We start from the raw sequence: 27,824 nt of genomic DNA, 5'->3' as shown, positions 1-27,824 counted from the left end.
TGTTCATTGTTCATTCAGAAATCTGATGGCAGAGAGGAAGAAGCAGTTCCTAGAACTGTGAGTGTCTTCGGGCTCCTGTACCTCCTCCCTGATGACAGCAATGAGAAGAGGGCATATCCTGTGTGATCAGTGTCTTTAATGATGGATACCTCCTTTCTGAGGCATTACCTTTCGATTGCTGGGGGGAGGGGCTCATGGAAGAAAGACTGAGTGTTTTTGAAGCTGAGGAAGATAGATTCTTATCTTATCTTCCCTTATGGCATGGGAAAAAGACACTTGCGTCTGTCTGGGCTCAGTCCCATTTCCCCACTCAAATCCCTGTATCCCATACTTGTTAAAGCAGGTCAGATGGTTAGATGGGATTGTGTATATAAGGTTAAAATCAGATCAGCAGAGCAGACTCAATGGGCCAAGTACTTACAGCTCCTTCTAATTCCTATGCTCCAGAGAATTATAATTTTTCAGAACACTTGTGCTTCTACAGTACAGGCTATATACTGAAGTTGCTGAACTTTAACTGCAGGTGGGGTATGAGGCTGGCAATTAAATCGCGCGCATGTGCAGTGGCAGAGGTGGTTGTTTGCTTGGAGCCGGGGTGCCAGCAGTTAGGTGCTGCTGGGCTGTGATTCCGAATTATGCTGGGCACGAAACCTTCTGTATTCCTGTTAATGGTCAACGGACAAATCGAGAGCGCAGATGTACGTATTTTCTTTGTCTAGATTTAAAAGACTGATGTAATGTAGGTTCGGGCTCTTGAAGCACAAGGCTCTCGGGAGTTGTAGTTCCCATTATCGTTAATGTTATGCTGTAAGTAAGTGACAAGCGAGGAAAATCGACTACAATTCCCAGAGAGCGCCGCGGCCTGGGCCTGGCGGACTCCATCGCCAAGGCAACAGCTTGCGAGAGTTGCTGCTCTATGTATCTAATTGCACCAAGTATCACTTGGATATACTGTATTATCTTCTTTAAAGGTTACTTTGTAAAGTGAAAACTTGTGTTGTATTAAATGTAACTGAGATTTTCAACATTTGAACTACTGTATCAATTGAGTAAGGGAGACATTTACATTTGGAAATTATAAAAGTCGCGCTTACTTCATGGAGAGTAGAAAGTTTCAGCATCAGAATTACTTCCATTATCCTGGGAATGCAATTATTTATTTAAGTTATGGACACAATAAACCCTGGTTATTTATCGCTGCAGTATGTTGGGTCTCCAGCTTAAAAGGGACTCTACAATGAATGGCTATAACACACTCAAAATGCTGGAGGAACTCAGCAGGTCAGGCAGCATCTATGGAAAGGAATAAACAGTTAATGTTTTGGGCCGAGACCCTTCATCAAGTCTACTGCCTGACCTGAGTTCCTTCAGTGGGCTTTGTGTTGAGACAGGTGACACAACCACCCAAATCGACATTCCCAAAGCACTAGCTATATCCATGTTCAGCCATGGAAAAGGATTAATAATGGATAGAAGGGAACATTACAGGAAGTTTTCAAAGCCTCCTTCATGAGTTAGAGTCATAGAGTACTGCAGTACAGAAACAGAAATCTATTGTAACACATACAAAATGTTGAGGAACTCAATAAGTTAGGCAGCATCGAATGAAAGAACTTTTGGGCCATGGCCCTTCATCAGGAGAATGCTGGAGGAACTCAGCAGGTCAGGCAGCATCTATAGAAAGATGTTTCAGGCCAGGACCCTTCATCAGGAGTTCCGATGAAGGGTCTCAGCCCGAAATATCTTTCCACAAATACTGCCTGATCTGCTGAGTTCCTCCAGCATGTTGTGTGTGTTACATTAAATGCTTGTTCTAGTATTGGAAACATAGTAGCCAATTTGTTCACCGTGAGCTCTAAAACTTCCCTTTTAGTAAAGGAGTAAATACTGGTGGAATTTGGCTACTCTTGTGAAATGTTGCAATAAGGTCATTAGTATACCCTAGAAAGAGGAAACGGGTCTAGTGTAACACCTCTTTTGGAAGGCCAACCTCTCCAAGTGTGATATTTTCATGGTATGTTTCAACGTTCATGTGATAAAGAAATGAACCTGAATCCAAGAACTCCCTTGTACTGCACTGGAATATCAGACCAGATTCTTATGCCCAAGTTAGACAAATCCACCCCCACCCATGCTCTGCAATGTTATGGACATACATGTATATATATAAGCTACTGTTATGTTCAAAATTAATTTATTATCAAAGTGCATATATGTCATCATGTACTACCCTGAGATTCATTTTCTTTCAAGCTTTCACAGTAGATCCAAAGAAATAAAATAGAATCAATTAAATTCTACACACAAAGGCACACGACCAATGTGCAAAGTAGCATATACATTGTATATACGGCCACACTCAGACATTTACCTTTATATTGCTTTTTATTGTTACTGCGTTGTTTATGCTATTCTGTTTTTTTTTGTTATGCTGCATTGCGTCTGGAGTAACAATCACCTTGTCCTCCTTTGCATTCGTGAATCTGTTGTCAGTCCCACAACGATAAATCCCCTGATCCACAGCGGCATAGTAAATTATCTCTAAACCGTAAACATGTCACTGTGATTAAAATTACTATAAGAAAGGTCTGCATTTCTCAGCCATGGATCAGTGCAACATATGATGCTGAACTCTGGACAAGAAGGATCCCTTGCCTGTGGGTGAAGCTTCAGGATCCTTGGATGAAGTGAGTCCAGGGGCGTGTTTGTGCATTACCTTGTGCCTCTTTCTGGAGATGTATGTGCCCTGGATATTGATGTCTCTCATTAGTAAAGCAATCTTTAGCATATACTTAATAATCAATTGGAGAAAGCACAGAAGCATTAATTAAATATTTGGAAATGCATTTCATTCTTTGGTATATTCAGACAAGGGGAATTGGAATTTTGAAAAACAAATATTGCGAAATATATGGAATAACTTAAGAATGAATGATTGTAGTTTGACAGACCTGTGGACATGCTGCACTTCGATTTGAGGCATTCAGTGACAGTCCATCTGTCTCCCTGCTGGCAAAAATTGATCTTTGTTGTAGGTATGAGCGGAGGTTTGAGATCAGAATTTTCCTTCTCCTAGATGAGCTGCCAACCACAGATGATGACCCCCATCTGCCTGAAACAACTGGTTTTAAGGTGGCAGTAATCTGCCTTTGCCTGTTCTTCTGTTAGTAGAAATGGTTCAACTAGGCTTAGTAGCTAAGCCAAGTGTGAAGGCAGGAGCTTGACTTAGTTGTGAGAGGCTATTTGAGATACACGCCATTGGGAGCATTTAATACGTAGTGGGAGCTTGTCCCCACTACCACCTCCAGTTGTGACAACCTTAAGGAACCACTTAGTTGGTTATAGCAACTCGGTGAAAATCAGTAGACCGTAGTCTTGAAAGTTAAATTTATTTGCATTGTTGCAATCTTTTGGGTGGGAAATCCAGATTTTTGCATCTCCTCTTTGTGAAGAGATGATCTCTGACTATCCGTTCAATGTAGAATTAATTATCAGAGTGCATACCTGTCACCACATACAATCCTGCAACTCTTTTTCCTGTGGGCAAACTTAGCAAATCTATAGAACAGTAACAATAAACAGGATCAATGAACACCAAACTGTGCAAATGCATATAAAAATAACTAACAAAAAATAACAAGCTATAACATTCTTAACAAATTTCCGCTAAGATTTTAACTGTGATCTTCTGACACTGGTGTGGACAGGACACACAGTTGGCCTGTCCACTCTCCCTTTTTCTTCTTGCTCTCTGCCTTTATCTCCTCTCTCTCCCTCTACTTTTTCCCCTTCCTCATGTTCCATATGCTGAAATGTGTTACACTCCCCCAACTTACTGAGAACTCAGTCCATTACTTATGAAATGTACAATAGACTGCTAGTTTCCCTGTATAACTACACTCTAACACAACTTAAATGGCATAAAGTACTTTGAGATGTACTGAGGATCTAAACACGGCCAGCGTTCTCAGCGGCCACGTTTTCAGGTATCGGAGTGGTCTACTGTTGCTGTAGTGCATCCACTGGAAGGTTCAACATGTTGTGCATTCAGAGATGTTCTTCTGCACACCACTGTTGTAATGCATACTTACTGGTGCATTCCTGTCGGCTGAACTAAACTGGCCACTCTCCTCTGACCTCTCTCATCAACAAAGTACTTTTGCCCACTGAACTGTCACTCACTGGGTGTTTTCTTTTTGTTTTTCACAACATTCTGAAAATTTCAGGAGATCAGCTGTTTCTGAGGTACTCAAACCAACTCACCTAGCACTAACAATCATTTCACGGTCAAGGTCAGTTAGATCACATTCCTTGCCCATTCTGATGTTTGGTCTGAACAATAACTGAACCTCTTGACCATGCCTGCATGCTTTTATGCAGTGAGTTGCTGCCACATGATTGATTTGGTATTTGCATTTACGGGCAGGTGTACCTAATAAAGTGGCCACAGAGTGTACTCAAAATAATCTGACATTAAAGGGACCACGAGGAAATCTGCAGATGCTGGAAATTCAAGCAACACACACAAAATGCTGGTGGAACACAGCAGGCCAGGCAGCATCTATAGGAGAAGCACTGTTGATGTTTCGGGCCGAGACCCTTCGTCAGGACTAACCGAAAGGAAAGATAGTAAGAGATTTGAAAGTAGGAGGGGAGGGGAAAATGTGAAATGATAGAAGACAGGAGGGGGTGGGATGAAGCTAAGAGCTGGAAAGGTGATTGGCGAAAGGGATACAGAGCTGGAGAAGTGAAAGGATCATGGGACGGGAGGCCTCGGGAGAAAGAAAGGGGGAGGGGAGCACCAGAGGGAGATGGAGAACAGGTAGAGGAATGGGCAGAGAGAAAAAAAAAGGGGGGGAACTAAATATATCATTGATGGGGTAAGAAGGGGAGGAGGGGGATCAATGGAAGTTAGAGAAGTCAATGTTCATGCCATCAGGTTGGAGGCTACCCAGCCGGTATATAAGGTGTTGTTCCTCCAACCTGAGTGTGGCTTCATCTTGACAGTAGAGGAGGCCATGGATAGACATATCAGAATGGGAATGGGACATGGAATTAAAATGTGTAGCCACTGGGAGGTCCTGCTTTCTCTGGCAGACAGAGCGTAGGTGTTCAGCGAAATGGTCTCCCAGTATACGTTGGGTCTCACCAATATATAAAAGGCCATACCGGGAGCACCGGATGCAGTATATCACACCAGCCGACTCACAGGTGAAGTGTCGCCTCACCTGAAAGGACTGTCTGGGGCCCTGAATGGTGGTGAGGGAGGAAGTGTAAGGGCAGGTGTAGCACTTGTTCTGCTTACAAGGATAAGTGCCAGGAGGGAGATCGGTGGGAAAGGATGGGGGGGACAAATGGACAAGGGAATCGCGTAGGGAGCAATCCCTGCGGAAAGCAGAAGGGGGGGAGTGAAAGATGTGCTTGGTAGTGGGATCCCGTTGGAGGTGGTGGAGAATTATAAAGGGACCAGGTGTTTTATTTAAAAGCAGTTCTGCCCTTTCTTGCACAGGTTTACCAAGGTTTATAACATGATACAGAGTGAGGAACCAATTGGATAATTAACTATTAAAATTAGAACATGAGATAAAGGAATGCAGGGAGTCAAAGATGATATTATTCATCACAAGTCGGAAATAAATAGACTGCTTAATAACATTAATGAGTGTCAGAATCAGGTGAATGATAGTTTTATCTACAAGGTTGTGGATGTTGAACAAGGAAATGGGATTAATCTTATTTACTTAATTTAGAGATACAGCGTGGAACAGGCCCTTCCGGTCCAATGAGCTACACCGCCCAGCAACTCACCTATTTAGACCTACCGTAATCACAAGAGAACTTACGATGACCGTTTGATTTACTAATCTTTGGAATTGGGTAGAAACCAGAGTACCCAGAGGAAGCCCATGTGATCATGGGGAGAATGTACCTTACAGATGGTGTTGGAGTTGTACTTCAAACTTTGGTGCACCAAGTTATAGTGTCAGGCTAACCGTTAAGCTACAGTGTCACAGTTCTGCTTCCCTTTTTAGTTGCTATGGACATAATGAGGTACGTGGCCTTCTTTCTGTGCTGTAAACTTGATTGCCTACCTTTAGTTCTGAATCTCCGTGGTCTACTTGCCAATGTAGTTCACAGTCAGCTCTAGCAAATTTCTACGGATGGACCGTGAGGAGGATTCTGACTGGTTGCATCACAGTTTGATATGAAGGAGCTGCTGCACAGGATCGGAAAAAGCTGCAGAGAGTTGTAAATTCAAGCACAAGCCTCCCCAGCATCAAGGACATCTTCAAAATACAATGCCTCAAAAAGGCAGCTTCCATCATTAGAGATTATCTTCTGACCTCTTTAACAAGGTGTTTTCACCCACAGAGCTGGATTTTCACACAATTCTCTGTTAACTCTGGAGATTGTACACGAAGATCCCAGGAGATCAGCAGTTTCTGAGATACTGAAATTACCCTGTCTGGCACGAATGATCACATCATGGTTAAAGTCACTTTGGTCACACTTCTTCCCCATTCTGATGTTTGGTCTGAACAACAACTGAACCTCTTGACCATGTCTGCATGTTTCCATGCATTGAGTTGCTACCAAATGATTGGCTGATTTAGATATTTGCATTAATAAGCAGTTGTAGATGTGTACCTAATAAAGTGACACTGGCTGTATTTCTCTTTTATGGAAGGAAGAGATTAATATTTTTTTGTGTGTTGAGTTCATTGCAAAACATTATGTGGTGATACTCAATGCTGAACTTGCTAATTTACTTCCGGAAGACGGCAACTCTGCCACACATTGAGGTCAAGATTAAACTGCACTGTTTCCTAGTGCTGACTGAGAATTTAGAAGTATATTTCAGTGAATTTGTTGTTAAATATCAGTTCTTTAAGGTGTACTAATGTCAGCTGAATAACTTTCCCATTTATGCTTAATTTAAATCTGCATTAATTTTTTGTTCCTAGTTTCCTGAATTTGATGAGCTGTATTGCAAATATTCCTATGTATATGGGCACGACTGGGCTCCAACAACAGTGAGTATTAAATAGCATTTGTTCAGATTAGTGAAATGACAAATAAAGTTCCCATTATTAATGGCAGACTCAAATGTTTTAGTTTCCGCATTCTGTATTTGAACAAAGTGACATAGCTTGAAACCTAGCCTCTCAGAAACAGATGTTGTGGAATGACAGCTGTTATGCAAAACTATTCTTTCAATTCAGTAATTTAAAAGATAAATCCAAATGAAATGTCATTTCAGTGGTTGCATAAATCTATTTTCAATGAGAGTCTGATTATTTTTATTAACCATCCAAATATTCCTCAAACAATATAACTTCATTATATGTTTACTGTTAATTTAACTTAAATGCATGCCGTCTTTTTCTCTGGGAAAGGGAGCCAAAAGCTACAGGGTATAGGTTTAAAATGAGAGAGAAAAGATTTGAAAGGGACCTGAGGAGCAATTTCTTCACATTGACGGTGGTGGATCTGTCAAATGAGCTGCCAGAGAAACTAGTTGAGGCAGTTTCAATAACAATATTTAAAACATATTTGGATAAGTACATGGACACAAAAGGTTTAGAGCAGGGGTCCCCAACCTGAGGTCAACAGACCCTTGGTTCATTGCAGGGGTCCACGGCATAAAAAAGGATTGGTAATCCCTGGTTAGTAGGCTATAAGCCAAACACAGTGGTCATCATTGGGCTGAACTGTGATATCTGTTGATGCCATGGCTCAGTTGTTTTTTAGGTTTTTTGGCAATGGTTTTAGGATTTAGGGTTTAGGAATATGGATGATGGAGAACTAGAGTAAATGAAGAGACCAGGGCAGAAGCCAGTGTTTGGGTCAAAATGGTCCCAAGTGATGATGTCTGTCATTGTTATGGCTCAGAATTATTATTTTTTTTAGGATGGATTTGAACACAGTGAGGGGAATTGGGTGTCAGGTTTGGTTTTGGGACAGGGATGAAGTGTCAGGGCAGGGGCTGCAGTTCACAGTGCAGGTTGGAGGTAAGCCATCCCAGAGTTGTCAGGCACTGAGGACTCCAGCATTCCCCAGGCTAGCGAACTCTGAGTCGATGGTCTGTACAGGCAGGAGTCTCGAGGGCCAGTGACACTCCAGGTCATCGGGGCCAGAGGTCCACGTGAGTCTGGAAGTAGAGACCCAGTGATCAAACCCATGACCGGCAAATCCTGGGGTGGATACCAAGTGATCAGTGAAGTCCAGAGAGTAAAGGTGAAAATTGAACTCCAGTGCTCAGTGTGTCTGGAGGTAGAGGGCTTGAAGGTAGAAGACAGAAGTTGGTGAGTCTGGAGGTTAGAGGCCCAAATGGCATGTCTGAGTCCAGGCCAGGGATCGGTGGTTGGAGGCCCAATGTCTGTAAGTCCGGGATCAAGGACTTCTTGCCTCTTGTGTTGTTCTGTTGAACATTGAACATGTGCTGGGGGCACCTATGAGCTGCCCCCAGCACATCCTCAGGTGTGTCGGCTGCTAACGCAAATGGCACATTCCACTGCATGTTTAAATGTACGTGTGAAAAATGGGCAAATGGGACTACACTTTGGCCACTTTATTCAGTACAGGAGTGGCAACTAGTAGCCCATCCATTTCAAGGTTCAATGTATTTCAGAGATGCTGTTTGCACACAACTGTTGTAACGTGTGATTATTTGAGTCACTGTCACCTTCTTGTCTGCTTTAACCAATCTGGCCATTTTCCTCTGACAAGGCATTTTTGTCCACAGAACTATTGAGCAGGTGTACAAAGTGGCCACTGTGTGTAGTTACATGGGTAACTTGGAAGTGAACAGCTACAATTATTGACTTCAGTTTCTCACTGTGTAGATTAGTGAATCTTATCTATGGCATCATTAACAAAGTGACCAATGAAGACATTTTCAAATTTTTGTACAAACTATTAGCGACTTTGTTAAAACAAAAAAAACTAGAAATGCTTTTCCAGAACATTGTTTAAAATGCAGTCGAAACCATGCTCTGAGTTTTAAAAGCTTGAATTATTCTTGAATCTCGAAATTCCAAGTTGAGCTGACTATTGAAAGTGACCTTGAATTTCACAGATAATTGATTTTTATTTATATTCTTTGAAACCATTCACCATATTAACAAATTAATAGGGTCATGCTTGTGCTGCCCTTCTTTACACGTTGACAGATCCTTCAGATTAATCTGTTTGAAAATTAATTTTTCCTGCAGTTATTTGTGCTTTCCAAAATTACTTGGCTAAATGCTTTTACTCCTATATTATGCTGAATTGATGTCAGAATAGTTGCCCTGCAAATTCAAAGATACCTTAGGAGTATCTCACATATTTATAGAGGACATGGTTTTAATTTAATTTATTTTTCCTCTGCATTAGACCTTAATTTTGGTGCCCATAGTTATTCTCAGTTTTTGTCAGTCTGTCTAATGGACACTTGGCCAGGAATCCACTGTAGATACCTAGGGTGTATTTCCATGTTTGAGCATTGATTTTGAAAGTGATCGACAGTAAGTGTTTGATACCTCTGGGCTTGTAGTCACTGGAGTTTAGAAGAATAGTGGTGGTGGGTCAGGGAGGGGGAATGGGAAATCTCTTTGAAACCTGTTGAATATTGGTAGGCCCAGATAGAGTGGACATGGAAAGGATCTTTCCTATAGTTGGGGAGTCAAGGGTCAGAGGATCCAGCCTCAGAATAGAAAGACATCCCTTTAAAACACAGGAATTTCTTTAGCCAGAGGGTAGTGAACCTATGGAATTCATTGCCATACTCAACTGTGGAGGCCAGCTCATTGAGTATACTTAAAGCGGAGGTTGATAGATTCTTGTCAGTATGAGTGTCCAAGGTTAAGGGGAAAGAGCAGGAGAATGGGATGATAAATCAGCCATGATAAAATGGTGGAGCAGACTTGATAGGCCAAATTACCTAATTCTCAGCCTGTGTCTTATTGTTTAAAGATCTGGAACACAACTGGAACTTTTATCTGTAAAAGTTGACGTTCAGTTTGCAAATATGCTAGCCTTACACAGTACAACTAAGACACTTCAGTATTCTGCTCAGCTTCAAGTCCATATTAAAGATATACTTGCTCTGTAAACCTTAATATTGGCAAGAAACTAAGTTGCTTTGCATTGGCGTCACAGACATAAATGAATGATATCAGTTTCCTCTGATAAGTAAATCTGTAATCGTTTATAAGCCCATAATATAGTGTCGGTTTCTCTGTAGTTAGATGTCAGTGAGTTTTAATTGAACTTGGACTTGTTATAATTAAAAAAAAGTTGCAATAATCCATGATCTTATTAAATGGTGGTAGAGGGGCCCCATAATTATATTTTTGTTATGTTGGTATCCTAAGATAATTAGTTGCTTTTTCCTCATTTTAATTGTTTAGATAAAATGTCACTTTTCTAAAAATATAGACCAGTACCTCATTACTATGACTCAGGATTTTACATCTTTATGACCCCTCATTTGTGCAAACAGTGTGGATCCAGTGTAGTAACACATGAAGCTATGCTAGTTCTTGTGAAGTTAGGTCTTCAGCACCCCCATGCATGGCATTCTCTACAGACCTATTCGACCAAAACAAATATTATTCTAATGATCATGTCCCCAAAAACAGTCCAGACTTGAGTTCAGTTAGCTCTGAACAATGAGAAGGTAGATCTTTCAAAATATTTTGCGACAATACTTCTGTGCAGGTTCTCTTAGTCAGATACAGCATTGAAAAGGCCTTCAGCCCAACTGGTCCATGCCAATCAAGACCTCCATCCAAGCTAGTCAGATTTGCCAGTGTTAGGCCCATGGCACTTCTAAACCTTTCCTAACCATGCAATTGTCCAGCTGTCTTTGTGGGGGGGGGGGACTCTTATTTTTGGTAGTGCCAAGAAATTGGTAAGAATTTATTCATCTACCTCTTCAGGAGGCTAAAGAAATTTGGCATGTCCCCAAAAACTCTTTTCAACATAAGAACATAGGTGCTGGAGTAGGCCATCTGGCCTGTTGAGCCTGCTCAGCATTCAGTAAGATCCTGCCTGATCTGGCTTTGGACTCATCTCCACCTACCTGCCTTTTCCCCATAACCTTTAATTCCCCTACTATGCAAAAATCTACCCAGCCTTGTCTTAAATATATTTATTGAGGTACTGCTTCCCTGGGCAGAGAATTCCACAGATTCACCACTCTCTGGGAAAAGTAGTTCCTTCTCGTCTCCATCCTAAATCTACTCCCCTGAATCTTGAGGCTATGTCCCCTAGTTCTGGTCTCACCTATCATTGGAAACAACTTTCCTGCCTCTAGCTTATCAACCCCTTTCATCATTTTATGTGTTTCTGTAAGATCTCCTCTCATTTTTCTGAATTCCAGTGAGTACAGTCCCAGGCGACTCATTCTCTCCTCATAGTCTAACCCCTTCATGTCTGGAATCATCCTGGTGAACCTCCTCAGCATCGCCTCCAAAGCCAGTATATCCTTCCTCAAGTAAAGAGACCAGAACTGCACACAGTACTCCAGATGTGGCCTCACCAGTACCCTGTACAGTTGCAGCATAATCTTCCTGCTCTTAAATTTAATCTATCTAGCAGTGAAGGCCAACATTCCCTTTGCCTTCTTGATAGCCTGCTGCACCCACAAACCAGCCGTTTGTGATTCATGCACAAGCACTCAAGTCCCTCTCCACAGCAAAATGCTGCAACATTTTATCATTTAAGTAATAATCTGCTCTTTCAATTTTCCTTCCAAAGTGGATGACCTCACATTTACCAACATTGTACTCCATCTGCCAGACCCTTGCCCACTCAACCTATCTATATCTCTCTGCAGACTCTCTATATCTTTCGCACAATTTGCTTTTCCACTCAATTTAATGTTATCAGTAAACCTAGATACACTGCACTCAGTCCCTTCTTCCAGATCGTTAATGTATATCGTGAAAAGTTGCGAGCCCAGCACCGAACCCTGCGGAACACAGCTCACCACTGATTGCCAACCAGAGTAACACTCATATATCCCTACACTCTGCTTTCTATTAGTTAACCAATCCAATATCCATGCTAATACATCACCCCAACTCGATGCACCGTTACCTTATGGATAAGTCTTTTATACGGCACCTTATCGAATGCCTTCTTGAAATCGAAATAAATAATGTCCATCTGTTCCCTTCTATCCACTGTGCTCATTATATCCTCAAAGAACTCCAGTAAGTTTGTCTAACAGGATCTAACTTTGCTGAATTCATGCTTCATCTGCCTAATGGATCTACTTCTTTCTAGATGCCTCGTTATTTCTACTTTAAAGATAGCTTCAAGCATTTTCCCGACTACAGATGTTAAACTAACTGGCCTATAATTACCTGCCTTTTGCCTACAACATTTCTTATATGGTGGTATGACATTCACTGTCTTCCAATCCATGGGGACCTGCCCAGAGTCCAGAGAATTTTGGTAAATTATCACCTTAGCCTCTACTATAACTTCTGTCATTTCTTTTAGTACCCTGGGATGCATTCCATCAGGACCAGGAGACTTGTCTATCTTCATGCTCACCAGTTTGCTCAGCACTACCTCTTTAGTATCTATAACTATAGTATCAAGGTCCTCCCCACCTATCACATCCATAACATCTCCCTTTGGCATGTTAGACGTGTCCTCCACCATGAAGACTGACACAGAATAGTCATTCAAGCCTCTAACATTTCCTCATTAACCATTATCAATTCCCCCTTCTCATCCTCCAAGGTTCCTACTTTAGCCACCCTTTTCCACTTTTACATAATTATAAAAACTTTTACTATGTTTTTAAATTTTGTGCTAGTTTATTTTCATGATCTAGCTTCCCTTTCTTTATTGCTTGACTAATGATTATTTGTTCCTTTTTAAAGTTCACTTAATCTTCCAGTTTCCCACAACTCTTAGCGACTTTGTATGTACGAGCTTTTAGTTTGATGCCTTCTTTTATTTCCTTAGTTATCGAAGAATGGCTCTCCCCACCCTCACTGTCCTTGCTTTTAACTGGAGTATACTTTTGTTGAGCACCGTTCTCTTTGGAAGTCTTCCATTGTTCCTCAACCATTTCACCATATAGCCTGTGTTCCCAGTCTACACTAGCCAAATCAAGTCAAGTCACTTTTATTGACATTTCGACCATAACCGCTGGTACAGTACATAGTAAAATGAGATGACGTTTTTTTCAGGACCATAGTGTTACATGACACAGTACAAAAACTAGACTGAACTACGTAAAAAACAACACAGAGAAAACTACACTAGACTACAGACCTACCCAGGACTGCATAAAGTGCACAAAACAGTGCAGGCATTACAATAAATAATAAGCAAGACAATAGGGCAGTAAGGTGTCAGTCCAGACTCTGGGTATTGAGAAGTCTGATAGCTTGGGGGAAGAAATTGTTACATAGTCTGGTCGTGAGAGCCTGAATGCTTCAATGCCTTTTCCCAGATGGCAGGAGGGAGAAGAGTTTGTATGAGGGGTGCGTGGGGTCTTTCATAATGCTTTTTGCTTTGTGGATGCAGCGTGTAGTGTAAATGTCCGTAATGGTGGGAAGAGAGACCCTGATGATCTTCTCAGCTGACCTCACTATCCGCTGCAGGGTCTTGCGATCCGAGATGGTGCAATTTCCGAACCAGGCAGCTGCTCAGGATGATCTCAATACAACTCCTGTAGAATGTGATGGGGGGGGGGGGGGGCAGGGATGGACTTTCCTCAGCTTTCGCAGAAAGTAGAGATGCTGCTGGGCTTTCTTTGCTATGGAGCTGGTGTTGAGGGACCATATGAGATTCTCCACCATGTGAACACCAAGAAATTAGGTGCTCTTAACAATCTCTACCAAGGAGCCGTCGATGTTCAGCAGGGAGTGGTCGCTCCGTGCTCTCCTGAAGTCAAAAACCAACTCTTTTGTTTTGTTCACATTCAGAGACAGGTTGTTGGCTCTGCACCAGTCTGTTAGCTGCTGCACCTCCTCTCTGTAAGCTGATCTGTCATTCTTGCTGACGAGACCCACCATGGTCGTGTCATCGACGAACTTGATGATGTGGTTCGAGCTGTGCATTGCAGCACAGTCGTGGGTCAGCAGAGTGAACAGCAGTGGACTGAGCACACAGCCCTGGGGGACCCCGTGCTCAGTGTGATGGTGTTGGAGATGCTGCTTCCGATCCGGACTGACTGAGGTCTCCCAGTCAGGAAGTCTAGGATCCAGTTGCAGAGGGAGGTGTTCAAGCCCAGTAGGCTCAGCTTTCTAATCAGCTTCTTAGGGATGATTGTGTTGAATGCTGAACTGAAGTCTATGAACAGCATTTGAACATACCTGTCTTTATCCCCCTTCATTCCATTGCAGTCTTCATTGTTTAGGTATAATACACTGAACCTTCCATTTGTATGAGAAACTCAATAATACTGTGATCACCCTTTCCAAGAGGATCCCTAACTACAAGGTCACTAATTTTACCTGTCTAATTGCACAGGATCAGATCTAAGAAAGCACATTCCCTTGTAGGTTCAGTAACATGCTGTTCTAGAAAGCCACTACAGATGCATTCTATGAAGTCCTTCTCAAGACTGTCTCGACCAACTTGATTCACCCAATCTGTGTGCAAGTTAAAGTCCCCTACGATAACTGCTGTTACATTCTTACATGCCTCAGTTATGTCTCGGTTTATTGCCTGTGCCACTGTAATGTTGTTATTTGGTGGCCAATTGACAACTCTCACCGATGACCCCCCCCCCCCCTTTACTATTCCTAATCTCTACCCAGATGGATGCAACATTCTGCTCCTTAGATCTTGTATCATCTCTCACTATCGCTCTGATCTCATCTTTAATTAAGAGCACTACCCCACCCCCCCTTACCTCCCTGCTAATCCTTCCGTATTACCTGATACCCTTGGATATTTAATTCCCAATCCTCTCCGCCCTACAACCACCTCTCTGTAATTGCTGCTAAATCATAACCCCTTATACTGATTAGTGACACATGTTCGCTGCCCCTGTTTTCAATACTACAGGCATTCAAATAAAGTGCTCTTACACTCATTGTGCTTTTAAAATCTTGTAATCTTTTACTCTTTTGTGCTTGACTTTTCTTCATTCCACTCTTCTCTTTTATTATCTTTTGCTTTTTCTTTATCCACACTTTTCTTTTTTTACTTTATTCATAGTTCGCTGATCTGTTGGACCCCCCCCCCCCCGCCCACTACTTAGTTTAAAGCCCTATCCACAGCCCCTAGTTATGGAATTTACTGGGTCTAATCACAGTTCAGGTGGAGCCTGTCCCATTGGTACAGCCCCCTCCTTCCCCAATACTGGTGCCAATTTCCCATGAATTCAAACCTACTTCCCCCATACTAATCTTTGAGCCACACATTTAACTCTCTAATCTTCTTAACCCTATACCAAATTGTACATGGTTTAGGTAGTAATCCAGAGATTACCACTTTTTTGGTTCTGCATTTTAATTTAGTTCCTAGCTGCTCAAATTCCCATAGCAGAACCATTTTCCTCGTTCTACCGATATCATTGTATATCATGGACCATGACAACTGGTCCCTCTTTCCCCTCCCTCTGCAAATTCCTCTGCAGGTCAAATAAGATGTTCCGAACTTGGGCATCAGGCAGGCAACACAGCCTTTGGGATGCTCTATCCTCACAACAGAGAACTCTGTCTATTCCCCTGACTATACTATCTCCAATTACCTCTGCATTTCTCTTCCCCCACTTGCATGGTTCTCTGAACTACATTTAGCCCCCACTCTCGTCCACACAGGGAACAAGAATCTCAGACCCGTTGGACAAGCTCAAGAGCTGAGGCTCCTCCAGCACTGTCTCTTGGGTAATGATATAGGTAAAACGAGGTAGATCCGTGCCAGGTTGAGCGCCGAGCTAGCCACTCGGCCTCGTAAAAAATACAAGGGTCGAGTCAGGAATGTTCATATCATGGCCCAGTTAATCCAAAAGGAGACCAATCCTGATACCACGCACCAGACGAGAATGGCTGACTGTCTGGTGCCACACACTAAAAAAAAATTATTGAACGTAATTCTTGTACAATAAGGTGGACTCCTGACCTCATGATATACCTTGTTAAGATCTTACATTTTACTGTTTACATTGGTCATTTTCAGGCTTTTGTAGCTCAGTTCTTGTATCTGTACAGCCAAATACACAAATTCAAAACAAGGCCAGGGTCAAATGCCTGTGATTCTGACCTCTCCCTCCACTGCTGCACCTGTCATTGAACCAGCTTGGCACAGAGATTAGCTTGACCCATTCTGCTTCTTTGTATGATGGCCCATTGAAGAGAATCACTGAACCTCTCAGAAAAAGGTTCTGCCTATATTACATAGAATACAGCCCAATACAGGCCCACAATATGGGCTACATAGTGCTCTGCTGACTTGTTAACCTACTCCAAGATCAACCTGATGTTTCCTCTCACATAACCCTCCATTTTTCTTTCAGGCATACCTATCTAAGATACCACCATATAATGAGATTATTTTTGATGGTCCTCTGCCTCCATCCATTATCTAGCTACTGTTTTCTTCCATCTCCACTTATTCCTTCCCATGTTTGGCTAAACCTACCAGTTATCCTTAGTCCAACAATCATCTCAGACTCCTGTCTCACCATTCTATAAGACATAGGAGCAGAAGTAGGCCATTTGGCCCATTATGTCTGTTCTACCATTCCATTGTGGCTGATTTATAAGCCCTCTCAACCCCATTCTCCTACCTTCTCCCCATGCAAGAACCTATCAACCCCTGTTTCAAGTGTACCCAATGACTTGGCCTACACAGCCATTGGTAGCAATAAATTCCACAGGTTCACCACCTTCTGCTTGAAGAAGTTCCTCCCCATCTCTGTTCTAAAGAATGCCCCTCTATTCTGACGCTATACCCTTTGGTCCTAGACACCCCACTATAGGAAACAAAATCTCCACATCCACTCAATCAATGCCTTTTAAAATTCAATAGGTTTCTCTTCTCTTATTTTAATGTTTCAACCCTTTAATATTCTAATACATATTCAATTGAAAATAACTTTTAATTATTTAAATCAATTTGAATAATTATTAAATATCTCTGGCTTAAAAAGCTTTGGCACCAATGAACTGTTTCACTACACCACTGAAGGCCACTTATTCCTTCTGGAGTATTTCTGGCATCAGAGAGCTGGTTTATCCAGATATCTGCATCTGGAAAGGTAAATCTGGGTGGATGGGGACCAAGGTCAGCAAGTCTGGGCAGAGGCCAGGTCTGTTCAGAACTGGTTCTGTGGTATTTTTAACCTTTTAAAATTACATCCACATCTGTCTAAATATAACAGCCCAACTACTCAAGGGAACAGAATAATTAAAAAAAATACTGCCTCTGATTGGCAAATGTTCCAATGCTGGAAAAAATGAAAAAAGGAGCTTATGTGGAAAAAGAATCTTGAAAATTAGCACGGAAAGAGCAAGTTCATTGTAGATCTTGCATAGGTAAATAACGACCCAGTAATGCAGTAAAGATCCATTATCAGTGTGCCTATCTACAGAGGTATGTATTTTTTTCATCCAGATATATCTGTAAAACATCTCTGAAGCCTGTTGTCCTTCCTAATACCTTAACTCAGTCAACATGTCAGTGCTCTTCAAGATACCAATCTCTACTCATCCCTTCTGCCTGCATTTGGCCCACATCTCTTAAACCTTTGTAATTGTACCAAGCCCTACAACTTCCTCTGGCAGCTTGTTCTGTATATCTACCACACTCTATGTGGGGAGAAACTTGCCCTTGCACCCCCTTTAAATCTTTCCTCTCTTACCTTAACCTATGCCCTTTACATTTAGATGCTTCTCTCCTGGGGAAAATGGACTATATCTGCCTACTCCTTAAGTGCTTCATGATCTTATAAAGCTCCATAAGGACATCACTCAACTTCCTTTCTCCAGCGAAAAGAAATATCAGACTGGCCATTCTCTCCTTATAACTTAAGACTTCTAATCCTAGCCATATCCTTGTCTGTTTATAAAAAAAAACAACTTTCACCCGTTTATAGATGCTATGCCAGCTGCAAACCACTTTTGTAGAACAATTTGCCAAGAATAATCATGGTTATGTATAGAGAAAGGAATGGAAACTGCAACATGATAAGGGGTCATCCCCACGGATTAGGGATGGATGGAAGATCATAATCGTCTACGGCACATAATAATGATGATTCTTGCTATCTTATTGTCTGTGGAATTTGTTGCTATGAGAGTCTGTGGAGGCCAAGTCATTAGGTATATTTAAGGCAGAGATAGATAGGTTCTTGATTAGCCAGGGCATCAAAGGGTATTGGGTGAAGTCAGGGGATTGGGGATGACTGGAAGAATTGGTTCAGCCCATGATTGAATGGCGGAGCAGACTCAATAGGCCAAATGGCCTACTTCTGCTTCTGTATCTTATGGTCTTATTAAAAGGCCTTAGAGAAACAGTAAAAATACAAATAATGTTGGAAGATTAAATGCAAATTAGGTATCCACTTTAAAATTTGACCACCTACTGTCCTCCTCTCTCTCATAAAATGTGGTTCACTTAATATATTAAGATACAATATTACAAAATACATCGCAATTTGGAAACTTACCAGTAGTTTTGATGAATGGCTTATTGGCCAAGCATAAAACTTCAGCAACTGAAGAGAATAGATGGAAAATACAACCATCTATTGAAAAAGAGTAACAGGTAATGACAATTGCTAATTTATTAGGTAATGACTTTTATCTTTGAATTTTTTTTAGGGTTTGGAGGAAGGGATTTCCCAAATAACATCAAAAAGTAAGGATTGCAATCAATGCTTTGTGTGGAATTTTCCCATGGAGATCACATTCAAGAGCACCAATCCATATGGTTGTAAGTATGTCTCAAAATTTTTACATAAAGCTGCATAACTTTAAAAAATGTATAAAAGTGTTACATTTTTCCCACATTACATGGGTTTAGGCCCGAAACATCGACTGTACTCTTTTCCTAGATGCTGCCTGGCCTGATGAGTTCCTCCAGCATTTTGTGTGTGTTTCTCAGATTTCCAGCATCTGCAGATTTTCTTGTTTGTCTATATTAAGTACTGAATTTATGCACAACCTTTTGTAGCAATTGAGTACCTATTTTGGTCTTTGTTTTCCAAAGGGCCTCAGATAGTAGTAAGTGTTTATGGACCTGATCTGTTTGGAAATGATGTGGTCCGTGGCTATGGAGCTGTTCATGTTCCTATGACTCCTGGAATGTAAGTCATTTTTTTTTTAAGTATGCTTTCTTGGGATTCTAAATAATTTGGAAAGCTTTATAAACCCAACAAATGTTACATTTCAAAACTAATGAAATCCAGGATGTAATAGTTCTGTTAGAACATGACTTAGTAGATGAATGACATGATGGGGTTAATTGGGGTTGCATTCAGAAATTATAGGAGCTGTATTTGGATGAGAGCTGTGGCTCTGGCCAAAACAAAAATCTGCATTCATAAAGTTCAATCCTAAACTCTGAAAGTTATACTCAGTGACCACTTCATTAGGTACACTTGCTCATTAGTCACAGTAAATTTATTATCAAAGAATGTATAAATTATATAACCTTGAGATTTGTTTGCTTACAGCCAGTTGCAAAACAAGGAACCAATAGAACCCAATTTAAAAATAAAGACCAACCTCCAATGTGCACCACAGAGAAAGAGAGAAAACAACAAATCATGCAGACTGTAGAAGCCAGCAACTGTAACAGCATTCTGACCCAAATTGAGTCCTTAGATCCATCCAAATCCATGGAGCAGTCGGAACAGGCCCAAAGCCTCAGTATTCGCTTCACCATGTTAGCGGGGCCAATCACTACTCAGTTTGCAGACACAAAGCACAGCAGCTGGGGGCAGTCTCACAGCCTTAGCACCATGGAGAGAAGAGCCCCCAGACTATTAATGCAAATATGTAATCAACCAATCATGTGGCAGAAACTCAGTGCATTAAAGCATGCAGATATGGTCAAGAGGTTCAGTTGTTCAGACCAAACATCAGAATGGGGAAGAAACGTGATCTGTGACATTGACTGTGGAATGAGCGTTGGTTCTAGACGGGGTGGTTTGAGTATCTTAGAATGAATCTCAGGGTTGTATATAGTGATATATGTACTTTAATAATAAATTTACTTTGAACTTAGAAATTGCTGATCTCCTGGAATTTTCACACACAAGTCTCTAGAGTTTAGAGAATGATGCAAGAAACTAAAAACATCCAGTGAACAAAAGCCACCTTGTGAAAGAGGTCAGAGGAGAATGGCCAGACTGCAAGGAAGGTGGCAATAACTCAATGTCATGTTACAGCAGCGGTTATGCAGTACAGCACCTCTGTATATAGAACACATTGAACCTTGAGCTAGAGTAGCATAAGACAATGAGCAGACACTTAATAACCACTTTATTAGGTACAGGAGCTGTCTAATAAAGTGGCCACTGAGTACAAGTAAGCTACGAGTGTCAGTTTCCTTTGCTGAATTATTAGTTATAACTATATGACACTGAAATCAGGAACAGATAAAAAGCCAACAGAAAAGTACCTAGATGAAATTTCATAAGAAAGTACAAAAACCAATTAAATTCAGTGTAATACTCCAAATCATTCATATTGATCTTGCACCAATGTGCGGTATCTTATGACAGTGGTAAGTCTCAAAAATGTTACTTATAAAGTTTATCTTGGTATTCTTTAATAGTATAATGTTACAATCATGACAGTCATGCACATTTGTAGTATAACAGGCTGCAAAATGATTTTGTTTTACTACATTTTATTTGCTCGCTTCAATTTCATAAACTATTAGGAGGCCGTTTTGCCATCGAATCTGCTGTGCCATTCCACGATGGCATTTATTATTATGCCTTAACCTCATTCTCCTGCTTTCTCCATGTAACATTTTATGCCATTACTAATCAAAAACCTATCAACCTCTGCTTTAAATATACCCAGTGACTTGGCCTCCACAGCTGTATGTAGCAATGAATTCCAGATTCACCACCACAAGGTGAAGAAAATCCTCCTAGACTCTGTCTAGAGCAGGAATTCCCAACCTTTTTTATGCAGTGACCAATACCATTAGCAAGAGGTCTGTGAACCCCTGGTGTACAGGGACATCCTTTTACAGAGGCTATGCCCTCTGGTCTTAGACACATCCACTATAGGAAACATCTCCACATCCACTCTATCTGGGGCTTTCAATATTGAATAGGTTTTCATTGAGATCCCTCCCCTGCCGCCCCCCCCCCCAATTCTTCTGACCTTTAGCAAGTACAGAAGCCCCAAACCATTAAATGCTCTTTGTATGTTAACCCTTTCATTCCCAGGATCATTCTCGTGAACTTCCTCCGGACCCTCTTCAATGCCAGTGATATGTTCCTGCTATCATCTGAACTGTACGGGAACAGCTTGAGAAGAGCAGTTCATACTCTCGCATTGCCCATCTGCACCAGAGGAACAGATATTGTTGAAGCTGACAAGCTTTTTGTTTTAAATTGTTGCAAGAAATTTGATGGTTAATTTGATATATGCCTACAGTGAATTGATAAGTTGAATGAAATGCTTAAAAAATTGTTCCTATGAAATGGTTACAATTTACTTAGGAAAACTACTTTTTTCTCCCCTTTTAGGCACAAGAGAACCATTCCAATGTTTGTTCCTGAGTCGTCCTCAAGACTGCAAAAATTTACAAGGTATTAAGATTCTTAGATATTGCAGCTCAAGATAGCTGAGCTCAAACTAAATCTTGCAGTTTGGAGAATATACTGAACTGTAAAGTGTGAGCAATAAAAATACAGTATAGCCTGGTTACTTTAAGGTATTTATCGAGAGATTGGCAGTGTAAAGTTACCAATGACTCTTAGCTAATTCACCAACATCAGTTTCCATAGATCTCTAACAGTTTCAAGGTTATTTTTGTCTTCCTTTAAGCCACTTCACCCTCCCAGAATAACAGCCTAAGGATTGCAAATAAAATGGCCTTAGCTATATTTCTTTGCAAGTTCTGATGAAGGCACTGAAGTGAAACATTAGCTCATCTCTCTCCACAAGTGCTGTGAGTACTCAGCATGTCAGTCAACATTTCCTGCTCTTATGGTACAAGGATGGCACTGGTCCAAAGTGCTTTCACATTATTAATCAGCAAAATGGCAATTTTTCTAATAATACCAACATCCAGTGAATGGATGGAAACCATTAATTGATTGATATTTATTTACCATTGTTGCTTGCAGTAAGGGTTTAACAATCACCTTCTCTTACTTATTTATCCATTAAATAAGCAATGCCATATCTGTTTTCATTACTGGTCTTTCCTTATGTTGATGAGTAACTAATAACAGGCAATCAATGCTATTATACTGTGATTTTTTTTTCTCTCTGCAAATGTATCTAAGTATATCTTTTTTTTCCCTTTTTGATTGAAAGTATGGTCTGAGCTGCTTGGTTAGTTCCTAGGATGACTGGGAACCAGTAGGCTGGGGCTGGAAATGAGCATCTAGGGGGTGGGGGTAGTGGTGAGCCATCTGGTCTGCTTCTTCATTCAGTAATAAGCATGCATCCAGCATTATGGGAGAAGGAAGATGGAATAGTGGGAGGTGTGTGTTCTGGTATCATCTGCAGTGAGTGGGACTTTGGATCTAGATCCATATAAACCAGACCACCTTAGAGGACCAAGTGGCCATGTTCTGGTTCTAATCAAGACCCAATATGCATAGGTAAATTGACTTATTGTTCTGCAATTCTACACTTCTCTACCTCTGTTGACTTCCATTAGGGCTGTTATATGTCAAGAGTACCTCATACAATGTTTTATTCAGATCATGAAATACTTAAGTTCTTGTTATTACAACTTTATTCCCAGAGCTGCTAGGTGATGAGATACTGTAAGTTTTCTGCAGTTGCTATCAGTAGTCATAGGGCAGAAAGAATAATTTAACAAGGTTTTGTGAGTATTTAAACAGTTCAACTCATACTTCTACCTACATCTAAATCACAATCTAATTTTAGTACTCCCCAACACTTTTTTCCACATCATTGTGAATACTCTGCAACCTCACTGGAGTGAAATGACTCTGGGGCTTTTAGTACTAGGAGATATGTAACAGGTCCTCTCCAGCTTATGAACATGTGACTTTTATACATCCCTTACATATAGACAGATGTTTGCTGGGTTATGAACAGTTTCATACGAACAGAACCCTGTTGTTTCCTGTGGACAGCATGTACTTATTTTGCTTAGTTAAAATGCAGAATTTTGTATAAACGTTTTTGGACTTTACTCATTCTTTCTTAAACTAGAGTCTGTGCCATGCTTGATCTTGCCTGGATAAGTTTTGTTTTTCTGGCTGTCAGCTGTGAACTAGAGAAGTTTTCATGAGAAATTAGGACAAAGTTAGAACAAGTAAAAATAGTGCATTTTATGATGTTATTGGAGGACAACAGTTTTAATTCTCCATTTGTAATTTATGGGAGTTGGTGTTTAGAATGCTAAACAGGAAGGGTACAGATGTGGTAGATTTGAATGGTAATAGAAGACTCTCCCCCTAAAACAAAGTTACATTAAGCAGCTTCACAAATTGCACTGGAAGTCCTCATTTTATTTGACAACACAGAACAGTACAGTACAGACCCTTTGGCCCATGATATGCTGACTATTTTACCTATGCCAAGATTATTGTTTGATTTGTTTCCTGGGTAGTTGAGTTTTAAAATCTACAGTTGAACATGATTTGCACTTGCTCCATTTAAAACCCAGTTTTCTAACATTGCTGAAAATAATTTTTTTTTGTGTGGGAACACTGGTTCATTTTACTGTTCAGCCTCTGGCAAATTGCCCAAGTCAATATTCGTTTGTGCTGCCAAATCATTTTATTACACCATCTTGGCACTTAATTTACAATCCATATGTGGAACATCAATAATTGAGACTATTGGAAATGAAATTCACTTTCTAGAACTATTGCAACAGATTGATGTAATAGGAATTACTGGATGATGTGATGAGATGTAGCCTCAGTCCTATTGTCTGGGCTCAAAATTTAAACCAACTAATGTTTAGGTTCTTCATTGTTTTGCTCTGCAATGACTTGTTCTCAGGAGAGCAGCAAAAAATTCTCTACACGGTCTCAAATAAAAAACATTCTTTGAATCTGCAAAAAAAAAAAGAGGCTGTGGTCTAATCAGTTTTTTCTTCTTCCCGCCCCCCCCCCCACCCCCACCGGTTTAGCTGGCTCATGGGAAGACGTCCTGAATTCACAGATGCTAAACTGGTTGCACAAGGAGAAGGAAGAGAAGGTTTGCCTTACTGAAGTTTTTTTTCTTGCTCACAAGCTGCTGTTGGTGAAGCTGAAAACTTAGACAGGAATAGCAACTTCATGAACCACATTTCATGACAGTAACATCCAAAATTTGTTTTAACATCACAAAAATTCCTTTTGTAGAAATTCATTATTCTTAAACACTCAGTGTTATTGTCAGGTATATTATAAGGTATAGAATTTATTTCAAGTCTCTTGCTATTCCATGTGCACGGTTAAATTATTTTACCACACTGATTTTCCTGCCTTCCACTAATTAAAAAGTTACTTACTGAGACTACACAATAACAAAGAATTCCTTTACATACTGGTATCTTCAGTAGCAAACTTGTAATAAATCCTGTCCAAGAGAAGGGCATTTAGAAGGAATTATTTTACAAACAATTTATTTAGCTTAAATATTTTAACAGTTGATATTAATATTTTGCATTTTCTTGTGCACTTTTAGTTACAAGGGTTCTGTCTCAAGGCTTTGTTACCATCTCCTTCAACGTTGTCACCAAAGATTTGAAGAAATTGGGATATGATGCAATACCTCCTAACAATCAGACTCTTGGAACATCTGATGGCTAAGTGAAACCCATCCTGCAGATAATTAATGTTTTGGAAGATGTGACAATTCATTAGAACTAGGAATGGTTACTGATTTTAAAAACTTATTTATCTCCAACTATTTCTATTTGATTTAAGGCCAATTTGAGATGTTAACTTATCCACTCTGCACAGCTACTTCCCGATCTGCTGAGTATTCTTGTCTGTTGAATTTCAAACTGGTTAACATTGTCTGTTTAAATTTTGTTTTAACTGAACTGCCTCAGCCTACTGTGTTCTGACTAAATACAATTAATGGCTGCAGGGTGAACTAAATATGTTTCACAATATTTCATTTTCTGAGAGATCAGTGTACCTCAAAAGACGACACTGGCTCATGTTCTTACAATCTTTAATTGGTAAGATATGGATAAGTTCATTGAAGATCCCAGTCCAAGAGTAAACATCTTGTGATGAAAGGTCAGTTTTCTCTACAAGTTTAATAAAAAAGCTAGCAAGCAATTTGGAAAAGTCCTGAAACATTAATGTGAAATATTTAAAACAAATGGGTGAACTACCCTGTTTCAGCAATATGCCTCTGAAAGTTAATACACATTAGCCTTGCTATCAATACATTTGTTCTGGTAAGATTAGATTACTTAGCAATAATACACTTGCCTACAAGGTAATCCTACCCAACAAGCAAAAGATCACCCTATCTCATCTGAAATATTCTAATAGGATTAAAGGGCTTTAAGGATTGACTGCATGTACTGTTAAATCAACGCAAGATATATTTACTGCATTCTTGATGTCATTTGCTGCAACTAAAGGTCTGAAATGTTTTTGTAAAACTCATTTGTAACTAGTTATGATATTGTTAGCTTAATAGTTTAACTTCAATACATTTCTTTTCAGATGAACTATTTATAAAAACACTAATGAAAATTTGACTAATGACATTTTTGTCATTAAGACTTCAGCTAAATCATGATAGCTGTGCTCATGAGAATAGCACTCTTTACTTGATTAAATGAGGAATGAAAGTATTTAATTCTAGCCAAGAAAATCGTTTTTGTAAGTGCTTGTGAAGTGATAGGACTAATGCTTGGAGAATGAGAAGGCTAGCACCATGAACAGTTGAAATCTACTTATATCCTGGTCTTGTGTATAGCACATTCACTTGGTAAAATATAGAGAAAGGCAACATTTGTCATTAAGTTAGGAAGTACAGAAATAATAGTTAAAATATGGATCATAACAGGTTGTCCACAGTGCATCAATTTGTGTCTGTTTTTTTTATTTTTACAATTTAAATTTCCTTTAAAATTGACACTTCTACTGCTCTCCTATTTGTGGCAAGCTGGCAGTCCTTCCAATTCATCTTGTCAACTGATTCTATAAATTCAGACTTTTACCCATGGCTTTACAAATCGAGAAGTCCTTGTTGACTGTGGGATCAATGCCCACACTTTAGTTACATCAAAAGGATAAAGGCTAGTCAAGCGGGTTCAATTTTCAATACCAATGCTGACTGTATAATATTTTGTTTATAAATGGCCTCAAATAATTACATATTAAGAGTAAAGGTTCCATTTAATGCCAACTATAGTTTGTTACAATAATTATTATAGATTGGTGATTACTAATTATAAAATAGAAGATAGAACCTTAGTTGGTACCAGCTATCCAATACTATTCACTTTCCTAGTGATTAATTATAAGAGAGCAGTGAGGTATTATCTTTATTTTAAAAAGTAGTTAAAGAGATGAACGTTTTGACCTGATAAAGGTGTACAAGATGATGAGAGGCATCGATAGTGTGGATAGTCAGAGGCTTTTTCCCCAGGGCTGAAATGGTTACCGCAAGAGGACATAGGTTTAAGGTGCTGGGGAGTAGGTACAAAGGAAATGTCAGGAGTACGTATTTTACTCAGAGTGGTGAGTGCGTGGAATGGGCTGCCAGCGATGGTGGCGGAGGTGGATACGATAGGGTCTTTTAAGAGACTTTTGGATAGGTACATGAAGCTTAGAAAAACTAGAGGGCTGTGGGTAAGCCTAGTAATTTCTAAGGTCACGACATGTTCAGCACAACTTTGTGGGCCGAAGGGCCTGTGGATTTTCTATGTTTATGTTTCTAATGTTGTTTTCAAATGTTTATTATATTTGCCAATCATATTATTAGGTTGTGTGGCTATTATTTATTGCTTTAAACTGTTATGGGTTTATATTTGGATTTTATTCTTTTAACTAATTTAAAACTCACCTTGCACCTCTGTTTAGAATTCATTTTAGGTTTTGCTGGAAATCCATTCATCTCATTCATCCTCGAAGGAGAAGGTTGACGTAATGTACCTCAAAATAAAACAGCTCAAAATCATTTATTCAGTTCTTCAATTCAGTTGCCCATTCAGTTCATTGTGCCTATACCCGTGATCATTAACTCATTTTTGCTCTTTCCAAATATAATTTTGTTACATTTCCAGTCCACTTTTTTACTTGACCACAGGACTTGTTAATGCCAAGGCACACAATATAAACAAACACTGTCATCCTCTTCTGTAGCCAATTATTTTTATTTTTGCCATATCACTCTTCAGTTATCTTTTCTAAAAGCTATTACTGAATCTATATCATGCATTCTGTCAGTGCATTCCACATCACAACTTACTGTACAACTATGCTTGCATATTTTGCCAGCATCTTAAATCCAGAAAATCCTCTCTGATTAACAAAATTGTGAACATTTTCTTAAATTATAAAAACTCTTCAGGGATTTGAACATCTTTATCAAACCTGCCAAGCAATAACACAACAACTTCTCCCATCATGCCATATAGTTGAAGATTCCATCTTTAAAGCAGCTCTCTCTGTTCTTATCAGAGCCCTTCATATCACTCTTGACCTTGCATTTAGATAATGGAGAAAA

At 40.0% G+C, this 27,824-nt stretch overlaps 1 protein-coding gene across 1 annotated transcript; it reads left to right on the top strand.

Annotated features, from left to right (window-relative positions):
- The first annotated feature begins 542 nt into the window (after positions 1-542).
- b9d1 (B9 protein domain 1) lies at positions 543-27,275 on the top strand. Its single transcript, XM_059979076.1, has 7 exons — positions 543-698; positions 6,966-7,034; positions 18,786-18,897; positions 19,174-19,270; positions 21,677-21,739; positions 24,274-24,341; positions 24,813-27,275. The coding sequence occupies exons 1-7, from the start codon at positions 636-638 to the stop codon at positions 24,935-24,937; spliced, it is 597 nt and encodes a 198-aa protein (XP_059835059.1). The 5' UTR covers positions 543-635; the 3' UTR covers positions 24,938-27,275.
- Positions 27,276-27,824: the final 549 nt, after the last annotated feature.

Source organism: Hypanus sabinus, chromosome 9 (assembly GCF_030144855.1).
Source record: "Hypanus sabinus isolate sHypSab1 chromosome 9, sHypSab1.hap1, whole genome shotgun sequence".
Taxonomy (NCBI): domain Eukaryota; kingdom Metazoa; phylum Chordata; class Chondrichthyes; order Myliobatiformes; family Dasyatidae; genus Hypanus; species Hypanus sabinus.
Note: the sequence above shows the minus strand (reverse complement) of the source record. Positions and strands in the feature narration are given on the sequence as shown.

Bases quoted from the DNA above. Each gene is read 5' to 3' on its own strand.
- b9d1 (XM_059979076.1), top strand. From the start codon at position 636: ATGCTGGGCACGAAACCTTCTGTATTCCTGTTAATGGTCAACGGACAA. The intron at 699-6,965 runs GTACGTATTTTC...TTTTGTTCCTAG, and splicing joins GACAAATCGAGAGCGCAGAT to TTTCCTGAATTTGATGAGCT. The intron at 21,740-24,273 runs GTATTAAGATTC...CCACCGGTTTAG, and splicing joins AGACTGCAAAAATTTACAAG to CTGGCTCATGGGAAGACGTC.